The sequence below is a fragment of the Bufo bufo genome, chromosome 3, assembly GCF_905171765.1.
Source record: "Bufo bufo chromosome 3, aBufBuf1.1, whole genome shotgun sequence".
Taxonomy (NCBI): Eukaryota; Metazoa; Chordata; class Amphibia; order Anura; family Bufonidae; genus Bufo; species Bufo bufo.
The window spans coordinates 431229815-431248511 of NC_053391.1; the positions used below are offsets into that span (position 1 = coordinate 431229815).

An 18697-nucleotide genomic window follows, 5' to 3' on the forward strand; every position below is an offset into this window, starting at 1 on the left:
ATGTAATCACTTGATCTTTTCTGTACGGTGAATGCCTAATTGTTGAGGCGTCGGAGGAATTTAGCACCTGTGACGACCAATTGTTATTGAATATCACCTATTATCATTTGGGGTTTATTCAAGAGGGGGGGATTTCGTTAGCCATGTTTTTAGTCACGTCCCGCTGTGCTATACTATTATGGCGCCGGTCGGGACGGGGTTAAGAGTTTTGAATGTCTACCGTATGGGAACTTTACTGGTACGGTATGGGCACTCCATGGAAATATGGTGGAAGAGGGCACAAGACACTTGATTGCACAGGATGCCAAAGAGGACAAGACTATTACTATTTAGATAGAGTTCTTCTTGTTCTTATTTGCTTCTGTGTAACAGCATATGCCCACCACAATCACACTAGGAAATTTGTATTTAAAGGGAACCTGTCACCGGAATTTTGTGTATAGAGCTGAGGATATGGGTTGCTTGATGGCCGCTAGCACATCCGCAATACCCAGTCCCCATAGCTCTGTGTGCTTTTATTGTGTCAAAAAACCGATTTGATACATATGCAAGTTAATCTGAGATGAGTCCTGTCCCTGACTCATCTCAGGGACAGGACTCATTTCAGGTTAATTTGCATATGTATCAAATTGGTTTTTTTTACACAATAAAAGCACACAGAGCTAAGGGGACTGGGTATTGCGGATGTGCTATCGGCCATCTAGCAACCTATGTCCTCAGCTCTATACACAAAATCCCGGTGACAGGTTCCCTTTAATTAAAAGGGTTCTGTTACTACAAGCATTTTGCATAACCAACTAAACGACATATGAAAAAATGTATAATGTAATAGTTTAGAGCCAAAGACAAACACAATTTTTAATGTATCTTAATAAATAATTATTTTTAATATTTATTTTTATCAGAGTGAAGATAATGATGGGCAGATTAGAGAGTTGTTGCAAAGAGGAAATAATCTTCAACTCAAAATTGGAGATGACAAAAAGAGAGAAGAAATCAAAATGAAACAACAACTCCTACAATCTAAACATAATGCTCTCAAGGTAACTCAAACAGTATGGACACGTGGACATTGTATATTAATGTTGACATTGTATACTAATTTAGAACAAATACAGTGTTATCCTTGACTAAATTATCCTTGACTGAGTTTTGCAAACATTGTTGAAGAGGTATTTTATAATTTAACATTTTTAAATTTAATTATCTTATTAGTTATCTTATTTGCATCCTGCATTTGTTATTTAAAAAATGGAGATAAATAGACAGATGGACGGATGGACCAACATCCATAGATAGATAGATTTGTATCTATCTATCTATCTATCTATCTATCTATCTATCTATCTATCTATCTATCTATCCTATCTATCTATTCTATCTATTCTATCTATCTATCTATCTATCTATCTAATCTATCTATTCTATCTATCTATCTATCTATCTATCTAGCTAAAGATAGTATGTTTAGTACTTACCCCTCCATCTGGCTACCAATTCTGCCATCTCTGCTGAGCTCAGACTAGCTGCGGGCTCCTCTGATCAGGTCCTGAATGCGTATAATGTAAATGCAGCTGAATAGGAAGTCTCAGAAACAGATCTGGTTGGGACCTCAGCTGCAGAGCACATAGCCAATCTGAGCTCAGAGGAGACAAATAAATCAGTGAACCAACGGAGGGATAAGTACTAACCAGGCTATCTTACCACAACAGATCAGAAGGTTGTTGGATTTTTTTTTTTTAAATCCCAGAAAACTCTTTTAAAGTTTACCCTGGTTAGATGGTTAGATAGACAGACAGACAGACAGACAGACAGATAGTTAGATAGATAGATAGATAGATAGATAGATAGATAGATAGATAGATAGATAGATAGATAGATAGATATTTCCACGGTACTCCCAAGGGGGCAATTCAAAAGCAATGTTCTTTAATCACCAGAGTGACATTTCAGTCCTCTTACTGGGACTTTTCTCCAACAGTGATATACATTCAAAGGTGCTCAGTGCATATTTAAAGGTCCAATTAAATAATTGATCATCATATATAATTAACCAATATAATAAAGAAAAAAACATGATTTTTTCATCATATCATCACATAAAATTATCATCCAACATGATTGCTCAGTATTCAGTGATTTATAACTGTCGTGTAAATAGCGTGCTTGCATAAATTCATTTTAAAATTTACTAATCATAATCAAAGTGACATAATTGATAATCATACATGAATACAGATTCCCTGATACTACCCAGGTTCAAATTAAAAACAATTTGATTCAATCAATATAAGGAACTAACCAGCATGGACCTTACGGCGTTCCTGGAGTAGTATGGGTTCAAGTGCGCTTGCATGGATATTATGTATTAGCTAAGTAACTTACGGGTTGTGCGCTGCGTCACCAAGGTGGAACGCACACGTAACCTCCATGGTGAGGTCACGTAACCGCATCTTTCGGGATATGTTATAGAGGGTCATGATTTGTGATGCATCTCATGTACCACATACATGACATTCCATAAATAAGTTTGTCCACATTGTTATCTATAAATGTATATTCATTATACACTCCACCTATTTCTCCCCAAATGGGATAATGATCCCAAAGTTATAGCTTATACTATGATTACAGAAAGGAAAAAATACATAATTCCTAAATATCATGAAACAATAGTATATTTTTATTATAGTAAAATAGTTCATTAATATAATGTGTTCTCCAGTAACTGTGTTGGGGGCAATGCTGGTTTCACAATAGAAATGTTCCTTTTTTAAGTCATTCTATAGGAGAGAAAAAAAGAAGAAATGTACTAAATTAGCACCAAAGTAAAAACACACTAGAATCTGCATGTAATCCTGTTTAGCATGAGAAGAGCCATGCCTTGAAATCTACTTTTAACCCATTTGGTTTTAAGGTGTTTAATTTTGTTATCTGTTTTAAAGATAGTACACAATTCCCTCCTTTTCATGACAGAGGAATATCTGTGAAATGCTTTGAAACATGTAAATTCATAAGTTTTTTTCCGTATAGTGTGCCTGTGTTGGCTAAAACATAGGGTATCTTGAAATCTAAGTCCACGGTCAAACCAACCAAAACAAAGAAAAACCAAAATAACTGGAGCACCGCCATGCGGCACCGCACTGTCTGAATTGAAGCAGAAAAGCTAACATCACATAGAAGGACAATTGATAGTATTAATAAAGTACTTATCTATTCTAGTAGATCTTCAGCAGGCAGTAAACAGCAGCATGGGAGCACATCTTTTTTGCCCCCTGGAGCACCCCATGCTGCTGATTACTGCCTGCTGAAGATCTACTAGAATGGATAAGTACTTTATTAATACTATCAATTGTCCTTCTATGTGATGTTAGCTTTTCTGCTTCAATTCAGACAGTGCGGTGCCGCATGGTGGTGCTCCAGTTATTTTGGTTTTTCTTTGTTTTGGTTGGTTTGACCGTGAACATGGATTAAGTCCTGATACGGTCCCTGTATTGAAAAACCATTCATTGTTGTCATTGGATCTACAAGGCAACTTATTTTCTATACATTGTGTGTTTATCATGTTTATCATAACCTATCATAATGTTACTGGTCTCCTGATGAACCATATTGTTGAGGGGAAACGCGTCGAGACCCTGTTTTAGAGCGCTACTTTATAGGTATCTGTATAAGTTGTGACTCTGTTTCTTTATATCCAGATATCCTCCTGGATTGTCTGATAGGACATTATTTGTTTGTATAGTGGATATCTCAGGACCCGGACATCCATATGGGTCTTTTTCTGAGATTAGGGCTTTCTTAAGGACAATTAGGTTAGGTACGGGGACGGAGTGTTCCCACCATCAGGGTTCATCTCCAGGCTGAGAAAAACATAGGGACGTCACAGGGATACATTCAGTGACCCATCTGTGTCTGGCCCCACCATATCATCATATTGGCCCACCTTTACCTGGTCCTCTTTATGGCTCTATTTTTTCTGTGTATGTCTTCTGTTTGTCTATCAGTCCCCAAGTGAGGGACCATATGTGTTTATTTTTAGTCGATTTTGATTAAAAGTTATATTTTAGGTAGTTGGCTTCTGTGATAGATTTCGTATTTACAACTACCATTTCAGTATTTACATAGGTTTATATCTTGAAATCTAATGTGGTTTATGCAACATATAGTAAGTGGAAATAACATCACAAAACATATATGACATATGTTGATTCACATGTTAAATAATAGTTAATTAAGACTAGGAAAACATCACTTTGTGGAAATAAAAAAATCTGGCCAGATGTTTTTTCTGGACCAACATCCCTATGCACTAGCTTGTCTCGGGGACTGGATGGTCTACGAAAAGATATGAGTGGGGGCCAATTAAATTCTTCTATCTGATGGAATCCATTTTCTATTAAGGGCCAATGCCTATTGATAATCCCTTGCACGTCATAATTATGTTCTTAATAGGTTGTGTTTAGAGGGATTCTATTGGGTTGTCTTGCTTTTTTGGCTTTATGCAGTAATGTTTATTGAGAACGAAATTAGTGCCATTTTGCGATTGTGCCATTTTGTCAGGTCTAACTGTATATTGTCACTGACAATTCTTTTTGCACATCAAAACTGACTAAGGGGTAGAGATTTGACCATCATCCTTGGATGGGCACTATCATATCGTAAGATAGTAATTTTATCAGTGGGTTTAACGTAAACATCCGTTTTGACAGTGTCATTGTCCAATGTAATTGAAATATCCAGGAAATGGTTTTAACGCCTAGAATATTCCAATGTGAATTTAATGTCATCATCAATAGTATTTAAGAAGGAAAAAAAACGAAAATAAATCCTCTTCCATATGAGAAAGATGTCGATGTATCGCAACCATCTCAGGATATTCCTGAAATGGTGGGACACATAGACGTACTTCTCCTCTAAGTAGGCCATGGCCATGTTAGAGTACGTGGGTGCGATGTACAACCTCATGGCCGTCCCCCTAATTTACATATAGTAGCGCTCCCCCCAAAAAAATTGTTATATTTCAAGATGATACATAATAGACTCAAGATGAAATCCTGGCAACCTCCGAATATTGAGACTGTTAATGATTTTTTTACTAGCTTCATCCCAAATTCATGTCTGATGGAGGTGTAAAGACTTGTAATATCTAAGGAGGCCACTATGGCCCCTGGGGGTAAAGTAACCCCATTCAGTTTGTTTAGAAAATCAGAAGTGCATTGTATATATGACCTGGATGTTGTAGCATAGTTGCGTAATATTTTATCCAAGAAGATTGCAATATTACTTAATATTAAGCCTCCACGGGAGACAATTGGTCTCCTGGAAGCACAGGACAAATTTTTATGAATTTTTGGTAATAGGTACAACATAGGTGTTGTTGGATGTATTATATTAAGAAATTATTTTAATTTCTTATCAATAAAACCTGCTTGTAAACCCATAGTTAAAATGTCATTTATTTGCCTTTCAATATCCCATTTTGTATCGTGATGTAATTTCATGTAAACAAAAGTATCATTTAACTGTCTATATGCTTCCTCTATATATTTTGATATATCCATGACCACGACCGCACCACCCTTATCCGCAGGTTTAATGGTGAGGCTGTGGTAATGGATCAGCTCATTCAATGCAGACCATTCCAATTATATCATGTTGGGATGATCAAATTGTTGTTTCACTCGCAATTTTAATGAGTTGACTTCCCTCAGAACTGTCTCGGCGAATACTTTAATCGCCGAAAAAATTAATTGGGGGTGAAAAGTCACTTTCTTTAGATAGATAGATAGATAGAAATGTTTGCCAAGATGTATCATTCATTAACCTATGTTCTGTTTTTATTATTTTTGGACCATTATTTATGGGGAAAATAATACACATTGTGAAGGTAGCATGCCATTGTGTCGTCTACTATTTGCGTAGCATGGATTTTAGTGAATGAGCTACATGCTACAATTATTATAAGCACAATATACTAATGGTATAGCCCACCATGCCAGTTAGTGATTAGCAGCAGGGGCAATATTTGAATTCACAATATTTTGCAAATATTTTGGCAAACATTCGTCATAAATTTGCAAATTTGCCATTATTTTCTTAATACAGGCGTCAGTCACTTTTGCAAAATTTTTCAAGCTTCTAGAAGTTTCCTGAAACTGGAGAAAATGGTTGGCATGGCAGAACATTACAATAGCTTTATATGCAGATAGTGTTCCAATATATTCGCGATTGCGCAAATCGCAAATTAATGATACGCATATTTTGGCACAATACTTGCAGCTTCACATTTTAGCAGGTCTGACTACATATTACTGATTGGTGCACTAAGTATTGTTGTGAACTTGTGACATCACAGCACTATGTCTGTAGCATGTATGTATGGACATCAGAACTTATCACACTACCTAACACCCTGCACGGGAACCTATCAGCTACACTATAGCACGATCTAACCTACACTGACTATCTCCCACAAATTATCTGTATTATATATATAAGCTAACTAAGGGTGCTTTCACACTAGAGGCAAGGAACTCTGGCAGGCTGTTCTGGTGGGTGAACAGACTGTCAGATCTGTGCTGCCGCTAGATGTCATAGTTTTATTCCGGCCACCTCTTGGCATGTTTGCTGTGCTGCCGCCGGAACTTTGGCCCGCCCCAGTTATAGTCAATGGGGCCGGAGCGGTAGTTCGGGGGCACGCGTGCACTAGCGGCAGCGCGGATCCAACAGGCTGTTCACCCGCCGAAACAGCCTGCCGGAGTTCCTTGCCGCTAGTGTGAAACTAGCCTAACTATCTAATGTAATGACACAGCAAAGCACAGAGCATACCAATTACACTGCTGTCTCTCTTAGAACTGCAAAAAACTGCAGAAAATGGCTGCTGGGGAGGTTCTTATATAGTAAGGGGTAGGCAACTTTCCTATTGGTTGCTAGGGATGTTGCTTTGCTCAGACAAACACATTTCTGCCTTTTCTTCTGGCCCACAAGCAATAAGCAGGGAGGGATCATGGGTTCAGATGAAAAAAATATAGAATATTCGCAAATACAAATATATAGCACTATATTCTAAATCAGGCATCCTTAAACTGTGGCCCTCCAGCTGTTGTAAAACTACAACTCCCACAATACCCTGCTGTAGGCTGATACCTGTAGGCTGTTCGGGCATGCTGGGAGTTGTAGTTTTGCAACAGCTGGAGGGCCGCAGTTTGAGGATGCCTGTTCTAAATCTTTGCGAATTCTCAAATTGGCGATATTCGCGATTAAAATTTGTGATTCGAATATTCGCGCCCAACACTAGAGCCAGTTAGCTTAACAGACAATTCTCTGTAAATATTTGTACATTCTATTGTTTATAGGTATCACTGTTGTTTATTTGATTTGTGATTAACTAACAGCTTATTGAAAAGCCTTCAGAAAACACAATCACATTAAAACACTTTAAAATGTGGTTGCATTTCTCCTTACTGGAAGCTGGAGATGTCATACAGTGTCCCTAGGCGTAGCATTGTTTCTAATTATAAAAAAATGTCCTATTGAAATCTCTTCTATAGGGCACTTCATTATTGGTTTGCGTTTTCAAGAAGTGAGGTCATTGATTTTCATTTTTTGTTACTCAATAAAGGCATTCACCCTTGACAGATAAGAAAAAACTCTATGGAATATTGATTCTTTTAAGAAAATTCAAACAGACTCCGACTACATTTTGTAGCAATTTTGTATAACTTTAATGTCTAGATTTCTGGATGTTCAGCATTCATTGTAGAACAATTTCTCAGGCTGTATAAATAAATACAAGATGTGGGTAATTTATGAAGTCTACATTATTGTATGAGCAGCACAATCACAAGATCGATAGCTATGTATGAATGTATGTTTCTGCAGCATTCTGCCATACACTAAGGCTTTACACTGCATACTTCACTGCTTTAAGTGATATTTATATCCTTCCTCATGGGAACCTCTCCATGCACCACATTTAGTTGAGCAACTCTGAGGATACTAGAACTTGAGTAATTAATTTTATTTGTAGAAATGTTCATTTACATGCTAAGATACCAAGCATATATGAAGTCTGAGAATGTATATATTTGTTTTTGAATATTAAATATATCAGCACCCAGAATTAAATACATTGATTTTACCAGTTTAAATAAAATATATGTAATTTTTTTTTAGTTATTTAGCACATCACAGTAAAATCATAAATTGACTGTAAGTAAAATTTCCATCCTGTCATCCGAGAAATTATAGATGAATAGTGTCGGTAATTAATCTAACTTGTTTACATTTTAATGCAGTTTTTATTTATATGCAAAACTGTCTGACTTTTTTTTAGACATGACTGCTGCAGAAACATTAATGTGTGAAAGGGCTTTGATGAATCATCCCATTTTGCTGCAGCCAATGAACTCTATCATTCCATGTACAAAATAACAATTTTTAGTGTTCGGTCTTAGACATGGATTAAAGCTTTGTCGTACAATGTGAACAATTACCTAGTGTACAAAGGAATCTGTCACCAGGAACATCATTGTGACACAATGGTTTATAGGACTAGCTCAGTTGAATGTAATAATACCTTTTACTTAGTTATCCTATCTTAAATTGGGAGGAAAAAGTGCTTTTAACAACGGTTAAGTGCACAAAGAGTAGACTCGAGCCACACTATGCATCTTTTCCACTTCTGCTTCCACTATCAACCCCTCCTTCACCTACTTGATTGACAAGGCCAGGTGATATGACTAGAGATGAGCGAATCAAAGCTGACGAAGTGGAATTTGATCTGAATTTCAGGAAAAATTTAATTCGCAACAAATGCGAATATCCTCTCACTTCGTGGTAACAAATCAAATTTTTCCTAAAATGGCTGCTACACGTGTGAGGACTGAGGACATGGGGCAAAGAACTCTGGGAAGGCGGGATCACGCAGATTGACATGCCTGCATGCAGCCAATCAGCAATCAGACAGACCTGTGATTTCACAGCCCTATAAATACATTGCCCATCTTACAGTCAGACATTTTCCAGCATTCAGAGTGCAGGGACAGACGTGTGAAGGCGCTAGGGACAGCTATTGGAAAAACGATTGTTCAAAAAAAAAAGACAGAAAAAGCTATTTATAAGTGCAGGGAAAGGATAGGGAGGAATGATTTCACAGCATCTTAGTGGAGGGAGAGACGTCAGAAGGAGCTAGGGACATTGATAGGAAAGTGATTTAGAAGTGCAGGGAACAATTATTTGGGGATCCAAATTTGTTATTGGACTGCAAATCTTATATTGAAAAGCATTTAGAGGCTTATGTCTTAGTATCTTATTCAGTACTACAAGAAAAATATATATGCACTGCACTGCTGCAGTTATTTCTGGTGAAAGTGTATAGGGGCATATTTCTGTACTACCAGAAAAATATATACACACTTCGCGATTTAAATTGTTTTCTGGTTAAAGCGTATAGTCGCCTATTTTATTCCAACAAGAAATATATATTCTCAGGTCACTTCTGCAGTTATTTCAAGTGAAAGCGTGTAGGGGCGCATTTAATTAAAAAAAGAAAAATATATACGCACTGCACTGTTGCAGTTATTTCTGTTGAAAGCTTATAGGGGTGTACTTCAGTAAAATATATATACAGTGGGGGAAATAATTATTTGACCCCTCACTGATTTTGTAAGTTTGTCCAATGACAAAGAAATGAAAAGTCTCAGAACAGTATCATTTCAATGGTAGGTTTATTGTAACAGTGGCAGATAGCACATCAAAAGGAAAATCGAAAAAATAACTTTAAATAAAAGATAGCAACTGATTTGCATTTCATTGAGTGAAATAAGTATTTGAACCCTCTAACAAAAAAAGACTTAATACTTGGTGGAAAAACCCTTGTTTGCAAGCACAGAGGTCAAACGTTTCTTGTAATTGATGACCAAGTTTGCGCACATTTTAGGAGGAATGTTGGTCCACTCCTCTTTGCAGATCATCTCTAAATCCCTAAGGTTTCGAGGCTGTCTCTGTGCAACTCTGAGCTTGAGCTCCCTCCATAGGTTTTCGATTGGATTAAGGTCCGGAGACTGACTAGGCCACTCCATGACCTTAATGTGCTTCTTCTTGAGCCACTCCTTTGTTGCCTTTGCTGTATGTTTTGGGTCATTGTCGTGCTGGAACACCCATCCACGACCCATTTTCAGTTTCCTGGCAGAGGGAAGGAGGTTGTCGCTCAGGATTTCACGATACATGGCTCCGTCCATTTTCCCGTTTATGCGAATAAGTTGTCCTGTGCCCTTAGCAGAAAAACACCCCCAAAGCAAAATGTTTCCACCCCCATGCTTGACGGTGGGGACGGTGTTTTGGGGGTCATAGGCAGCATTTTTCTTCCTCCAAACACAGCGAGTTGAGTTAATGCCAAAGAGCTCTATTTTGGTCTCATCAGACCACAGCACCTTCTCCCAGTCACTCTCTGAATCATTCAGGTGTTCATTGGCAAACTTCAGACGGGCCTGCACATGTGCCTTCCTGAGCAGGGGGACCTTGCGAGCCCTGCAGGATTTTAATCCATTGCGGTGTAATGTGTTTCCAATGGTTTTCTTGGTGACTGTGGTCCCTGCTAATTTGAGGTCATTAACTAACTCCTCCCGTGTAGTTCTAGGATGCTTTTTCACCTTTCTCAGAACCATTGACACCCCACGAGGTGAGATCTTGCGTGGAGCCCCAGAGCGAGGTCGATTGATGGTCATTTTGTGCTCCTTCCATTTTCGAACAATCGCACCAACAGTTGTCACCTTCTCTCCCAGCTTCTTGCTAATGGTTTTGTAGCCCATTCCAGCCTTGTGCAGGTCTACAATTTTGTCTCTGACATCCTTGGACAGCTCTTTGGTCTTTCCCATGTTGGAGAGTTTGGAGTCTGCTTGATTGATTGATTCTGTGGACAGGTGTCTTTTATACAGGTGACTAGTTAAGACAGGTGTCCTTAATGAGGGTGACTAATTGAGTAGAAGTGTCTAACCACTCTGTGGGAGCCAGAACTCTTAATGGTTGGTAGGGGTTCAAATACTTATTTCACTCAATGAAATGCAAATCAGTTGCTATCTTTTATTTAAAGTTATTTTTTCGATTTTCCTTTTGATGTGCTATCTGCCACTGTTACAATAAACCTACCATTGAAATGATACTGTTCTGAGACTTTTCATTTCTTTGTCATTGGACAAACTTACAAAATCAGTGAGGGGTCAAATAATTATTTCCCCCACTGTATATATATACAGTACAGACCAAAAGTTTGGACACACCTTCTCATTCAAAGAATTTTCTTTATTTTCATGACTATGAAAATTGTAGATTCACACTGAAGGCATCAAAACTATGAATTAACACATGTGGAATTATATACATAACAAACAAGTGTGAAACAACTGAAAATATTTCATATTCTAGGTTCTTCAAAGTAGCCACCTTTTGCTTTGATTACTGCTTTGCACACTCTTGGCATTCTCTTGATGAGCTTCAAGAGGTAGTCCCCTGAAATGGTTTTCCCTTCACAGGTGTGCCCTGTCAAGTTTAATAAGTGGGATTTCTTGCCTTATAAATTGGGTTGGGACCATCAGTTGCGTTGGGGAGAAGTCAGGTGGATACACAGCTGCTAGCCCTACTGAATAGACTGTTAGAATTTGTATTATGGCAAGAAAAAAGCAGCTAAGTAAAGAAAAACGAGTGGCCATCATTACTTTAAGAAATGAAGGTCAGTCAGTCAGCCGAAAAATTGGGAAAACTTTGAAAGTAAGGGCTATTTGACCATGAAAGAGAGTGATGGGGTGCTGCACCAGATGACCTGGCCTCCACAGTCACCGGACCTGAACCTAATTGAGATGGTTTGGGGTGAGCTGGACCGCAGAGTGAAGGCAAAAGGGTCAACAAGTGCTAAGCATCTCTGGGAACTCCTTCAAGACTGTTGGAAGACCATTTCAGGGGACTACCTCTTGAAGCTCATCAAGAGAATGCCAAGAGTGTGCAAAGCAGTAATCAAAGCAAAAGGTGGCTACTTTGAAGAACCTAGAATATGACATATTTTCAGTTTCACACTTGTTTGTTATGTATATAATTCCACATGTTTTAATTCATAGTTTTGATGCCTTCATAGTCATGAAAATAAAGAAAACGCTTAGAATGAGAAGGTGTGTCCAAACTTTTGGTCTGTACTGTATATATATATATATATATATATATATATATACGCACTGCACTATTGCAGTTATTTCTGGTAAAAGCGTATCGGGGTGTAGTTCAGTACAACAAGAAAAATATATTCAGGTCACTTCTGCAGTTATTTCTGGTGAAAGCGCATAGGGGCGTATTTCAGAAACAAAGAAAAATATGTACGTACAGCACTGTTGCAGTTATTTCTGGTGAAAGCATAAAGTGGCCTATTTCAGTCCAACAAGAAAAATATATTCTTAGGTCACTTCTGCAGTTATTTCAGGTGAAAGTGCATAGTGGCATATTTTAGTGAAAAAAGAAAAATTTATACGCACTGCACTGTTGCAGTTATTTCTGGTGAAAGTGTATAGGGGCGTAGTTCAGTACAACAAGAAAAATATATTCTCAGGTCACTTCTGCAGTTATTTCAGGTGAAAGCATATAGGGGCGTATTTCATAAAAAAAATTAAAATATATACGCACCCCACTGTAGCAGTTATTTCTGGTGAAAGCGTATAGGGACTTATTACAGTAAAAAAAAAAATTATATATATATATATATATATATATTGTGAGGCAGTGACAGGCCTCACGGCTGCTAGGGGAGAGATATGGCAGGAGTTTCCATTTCTTAGCTGTCAATCAGCAGGTCAGAGTCCGCACCAGGTGGAACAATCAGTCTGGGATAAGACTCCAGTCCAGACTGTTAGGAGGAGGAAGAGTCTGTGTGCAGCAGAGGCCTGGGAAGGCTCTGTACAAGTGGGCTCAGCCGAACTGGCTGAGGGGCCATGGGGCTAGGTGTTAGCCTGAACTTTGGGGGACTCTGCGAGGTCTTCGAATCGACGTTCGCTATGCCAGAGTCAGGAGGACTTCTGGGCCACAATCCCTCAAAAGGTACTGGACTTTGTTACAGCCTGGAAGTGCTGGATTGTTAGGCTGGGAAAAGCCGCATGTTCTTCCCGTGTGTGAACGGGGCTTTCAGTGAGGTAGGGAGTCCTCATGTTTAGTTAGAGCCCAGCCGGGCAGGTGTTTTATTTGTATTGTTTGTTTTGGTTTTGCTGAGGTGCCAAATAAAAGCAATGTTTGGCCCCTAACCCTGTGGTCGATGAAGATCATTATGAGAATGACCCCCGAATAAGAGGCGATCCCTTACAATATATATATATATATATATATATACGCACTGCAATGTTGCAGTTATTTCTGGTGAAAGTGTATAGGGGAGTATTTCAGTACTACAAGGAAAATATATATCCACTTCACTTTTCAATAGTTTTCTGGTCTAAGCATATAGTGGCCTATTTCAGTCCAGCAAGAAAAATATATTCTCAGGTCACTTCTGCAGTTATTTTAGGTGAAAGCGTATAGTGGCGTATTTCAGTGAAAAAAGAAAAATATATACGCACTGCACTGTTGCAGTTATTTTTTGTGAAAGTGTATAGGGGCGTAGTTCAGTTCAACAAGAAAAATATAATCTCAGCTCACTTCTGCCGTTATTTCTGTTGAAAGCATATAGGGGCGTATTTCAGTAAAAAAAATATACGCACTGCACTGTTGCAGTTATTTCTGGTGACAGCGTATAGGGGCGTAGTTTAGTACTGGAAGAAAAGTATATATGCACTGCACTGTTGCAGTTATTTCTGGTGAAAGTGTATAGTGGCGTATTTCAGAACAACAAGAAAAATATATACGCACTTCACTCTTTAATTGTTTTCTGGTCAAAGCGTTTAGTGGCCTATTTCATTCCAACAATAGAATTATATTCTAAGGTCACTTCTGCAGTTATTTCAGGTGAAAGCGTATAGAGGCGTATTTTATTAATAAAAAAAAAAATATATATATATATATACGCACTGCACTGTTGCAGTTATTTCTGTTGAAAGCATATAGGGGCGTATTACAGTAAATATATATATATGTATATATATATATATGCACTGCACTGTTACAGTTATTTCTGGTGAAAGCGTATAGGGCTGTATTTCAATACTTTAAGAAATATATAGAGGTGAAACTCGAAAAATTAGAATATTGTGCAAAGTTCATTAATTTCAGTGATGCAACTTAAAAGGTGAAACTAACATATGCGATAGACTCATTACATGCAAAGCAAGATATTTCAAGCCTTTATTTGTTGATTTGTTGATGATTTGATGATTATGGCTTACAGCTTATGAAAACCCCAAAGTCACAATTTTGAGGTAACTTTGCTCAGGGGGGTATGGATTAATTAGCTTACTAGAGTGTCACACTTTGAGCCTAGAATATTGAACCTTTTCACAAAATTCCAATTTTAAGCTGCATTAATGCAATTCCTTTTAATTTGCATTACTGAAATAAATGGACTTTTGCACAATATTCAAATTTTTCGAGTTTCACCTGTATAAGCACTTCACTCTTTAATTTTTTTCTGGTCAAAGCGTATAGTGGACTATTTCAGTCCAACAAGAAATATATATTCTCAGTTTACAGCTGCAGTTATTTCTGGTGAAAGCGTATAGGGACGTTTTCCAGTACTACTAGAAAAATATATTCTCAGGGTATTTCTGCAGTTAATTGTGGTGAAAGTGTTTAGTGGATTATTTCAGTACAAAAAGAAAAATATATTTGTCGCTTTTAGGGGTGTTTTAATTTCCATTTAATTTGTTTAGTTCAGCTACAAGTATGTCAGGCAGAGAAGTGCCAGGCCATGCACAGAGGAATGGCAGAAGCCTGAATGTTTCTAGCACAAGCAGAGGTCGCAGCAGAGTAAGGGGGAGTGGCAGCAGGAGTTGCAGCGAGAGGCCTGAGCTCTCGGTGTCATCTAGCGGTCGTGTCTTGACCAGCAACAAAGCAGTTCTTTATTGTTTAACTCGGTCATACACGTCATCCCAAGCTACATCAGACATCCCCAGCCAACAGTCGGTGGGCTGGGGAGCAGGCTCTGGGCCCGCATCTGTCCTCAACCTGCCTCTGTCCTTTTCTGTTCCCTCACCGCGAGAAGTACTATATGCAATTGGCTCAGCTTCACTTTTCAGTGAGGAAGAGCTACTACAGGAAAGTCAGAAGCTACTGCCCAGCCAAGAGGAGACTTTGCCGCTTCCTCCGCTAGGCGGGTAAGTAGTGATGAGGAGAGTGGCGCGGTAGATTGTATTGCAAGCGGTCAGTCTCCAGATCCAGAGAACATTGACTAGGACACAGTGATGTGCAGACACTACTCGCTGATAATGAAGCCGATCGCACTTGGGAGCTGGGTGGCAGCTTGCCCGTCAGGCAGTGGCTGAGCCACCAAGTCGCTAGCGTGGCCGGGAGTCAGCAGTAAGAGGTTTTGAGCCAAACGGGCACAGGGTAGACCACCTGCTTTTCAGCAGCCTACCTGCCTGGAAAGGAGTGGTGGATGGGTTCACATAAGCAGCGGCAGTAGCAGTCAGCCAGTGAGTAGTGTTGGGGGGAAAATCAGGTACTCGGCTGTGTGGCAGTTTTTTGTGAAGCCATGGAGGAAGTCAACATGGCCATATTAAAAGTATGTGGGCAGAAGGTGAAGCGTGGGCAGGTTGCTAATGTTGGCACCACGGCCCTGCATCAACATATGCAGCGTCGCCATACAGCGGTCTGGGAGAACTGTGGCTCCGATGTGGTTGTTCAGCCTGCCTCAGCTACCACTACATCACCCAGTGGCACGCACCCAGTTTCAGCCAGTCAACCCTCCACCACCTCAGCTGAAAAGAGCTGTCTGTCAGTCCCATCTTCTGCCAGTCTAGATGCTTCTGCTCCTACTCCTCGTCAGTCATTCAATCAGCAATCGATCACCGAAGCGATTGCCAAGAGACAACAGAATATGTGCATGCATCCAATGGCACAGAAGCTGAACGTACTCCTGTCCAAGTTGCTGGAGCTTCAGTCCCTCCTTTTCCAAGTGGTGGACTCTGCACCTTTCGGAGAACTGATGGCTTTTGCCGAGCTGAGATGGAGAGCCCCAAGCCATAATTTCTTTGCGAAAAAGTCAGTACCAGCTCTGCACACGCATGTAGAACAGAAGGTGGGGCAGTCCTTGAGCCTGTCGGTGTCTGCCAAAGGGCACGGCAGTGCCGACGTGTGGAGCTATAACTACTGTCAGGGACAATACATGTCCTTTATGGCCCACTGGGTGAATGTGGTTCCTGCACAGCCACACCAGCAACTTGGCCAGGTCACGCCGCTTCCGCCTCCACATTGTCCTGCTGTTGGTCCTGTGACAATGTCCGCCTCTGCCTCCTCATCCTCCACCATGTCCTCAGCCTCCACTGAAGGCAGTGGCGTATCGCCAATATAGGCAGCACACGCAGCTGCTATGGGGCACTTGGCAAGGGGGGGCCCGAAGTGCATGGAAGGCCCCGCCCCTATGTCTGTAGTTATGTATTTATCAATGCTACAGTCTTCCATCTCAAGTCCCTATCTGGAGCTTGGGCGGGCACTGCTTCCCATCTTCTCTGTCCCCCAACCCCTCGACCCAGCCAATGACATACTGTACTGCAACGCCGCTCATTCTCCTCTGTTTGCTGGGCACTCACAATGCACTGGCCAATCAGCATTTAGTGGTGCAAATATTCTGCTGCTCATTGGCCAGTGTGCGAGTTCAGAGAAGAACTGTGCAGGCGGTGGTTGTTCAGGGTGGCAGTCTTGTGCTTACAGCACTCACGTCACGTGCTGAGGCTGCCAGTGCCACCACCTGCCTCATACTGCCACCAGTTCCACTGAGACCCAAGTCCCAACTCCAACCAGCCCCCAGCATCGCCGGCTTGTCCTGTCCTTTTGTGTGCCACTGCCAGTCTGCCACCAAGGACAAAGTAAGTTGTTCACTCACAGCAGTGACTGACAGACTCTACATTTAAAAAAAATCATGGGGGTGGTGGAGGATGGCTATTTGTGGGAAAGGGCAGCATCAGCAAGCAGAGTTCCTGCAGGGTTGGGGGGAACAGTTCTATAATGGTTATTATTATATAGAGGACTCTGGAGGACAGTGTGCTCCAGTCCACCCCCACCCCAATGAACTCTGCTGTTGAATTGCTAATTTAGAGGACTGTGCCATGAGGGGATGGTTAGTGGGGGGAAGAGGGCAGCAGAAAGCAGAGTTCCTGCAGGGTTGGGGGAACACTATTCAATAAGGCTTATTATTATATGGAGGACTCAGGACAGTGCACCGCCCCCCATAATTTAACCCCTCAGGTCCCACAATCAATTAATAGCAAAACAATTATAGATTAATAGTAAAAAAAGAGAGAAAAAAGATATAAAATAAAACACACTGATATATAAAACGTTTAACCCCAATTTTACATATAAAAATATATAAACAATAAAAAAAATCATATTAGATATTGCCACACTCGAAAATGTCTGCACTATTAAAATATAAAAAAAAGAACCTGTACAGTGAATGCCTTAGCGAAAGAAAAAAAAGAAAAACACGCAAGGGCAGGTGGTGGGATGGGTAGGGGGTGGAATTAGGGGGCCCAATTCAGATTCTTGCTATGGGGCCCAATGATTTCAATGTACGCCCCTGAATGCAGGGACAAGTCACAGTGCCCCTCCAGTATACCACATGTGCAGGGCTCGGCGGTGTCACGTTGTTCTGCACCTGCTTTGCCTTAGCGAACTGAGTCACACAGGGGAGGAACTGCTCCGTGTGATGTATCAAGAAATCGAATCCTGGCTTTCTCCGCGACAACTGAAAATCAGAACCATGCTGACTGTCATGGAAGGCTGAGCCATGCGCCCTGCATGGCACACGTGTTCAATCTGGTTGTCAAGCAGTTCCTGAAGTCTTCCACCCATCTGCAAGACATCCTAAAAATGGCCAGGAAACTTTGCATGCACTTCAGCCCCTCATACACCACAAAGCACACCCTCCTTGAGCTGCAGCGGCAGAACGGCATCCCCCAACATAGTCTGATATGCGACGTTTCCACCCGTTGTAATTGCACCCTCCATATGTTGAACTGACTATACGAACAGAAAAAGGCCATCAACGATTTCTTGATGATGCAAGCGGATAGGAGTACTCCACTGTGTAACTTCGATGTCAGCCAGTGGCAGCTCATGCGTGACACCTGCCATTTGCTCATGCCCTTTGAGGAGGCCACAATATTTGTCAGTCGCCAAGAACTATGGGATGAACAACATCATTCCACTGCATCATGTCTTGGAACAGATGCTGGAAAATATAACTGGTCAGGGGACTGGAGACGTGGCGCCTCAATCTCATGGCCACATGAGCCCTGTGGGGGCTGAACTGGAAGAGGAGGAGCAGGGGGAGGAGGGCATTGGAGCACAGGCAATGTGTAGCCAAATGGGTGGTTTTTCTACTTATCTGACAGGACAGGAGGAGCAGGAGCAGCCAGAGGAGCTACAGGATAATGAGGAAGATGAGACAGAGGACTCGGACAACCGAGCAGTTTGCAGTGGAGATGGAGGTTGGGAGTCCCTCCAAGTCACTTGCACAAATACCACGGTGCATGCTCACTTGCTTGCGTAGTGACAGCTGAATTATCAC

General features: G+C 40.6%; 1 protein-coding gene across 1 annotated transcript in view; it reads left to right on the forward strand.

The window, feature by feature from the left end:
- Positions 1-18697, forward strand: part of DMD (dystrophin) — a 3443536-nt gene that overhangs the window by 1603751 nt on the left and 1821088 nt on the right. The window contains 1 exon segment of the mRNA XM_040424996.1: positions 906-1043. Coding sequence (XP_040280930.1) covers positions 906-1043 — 138 coding nt within the window.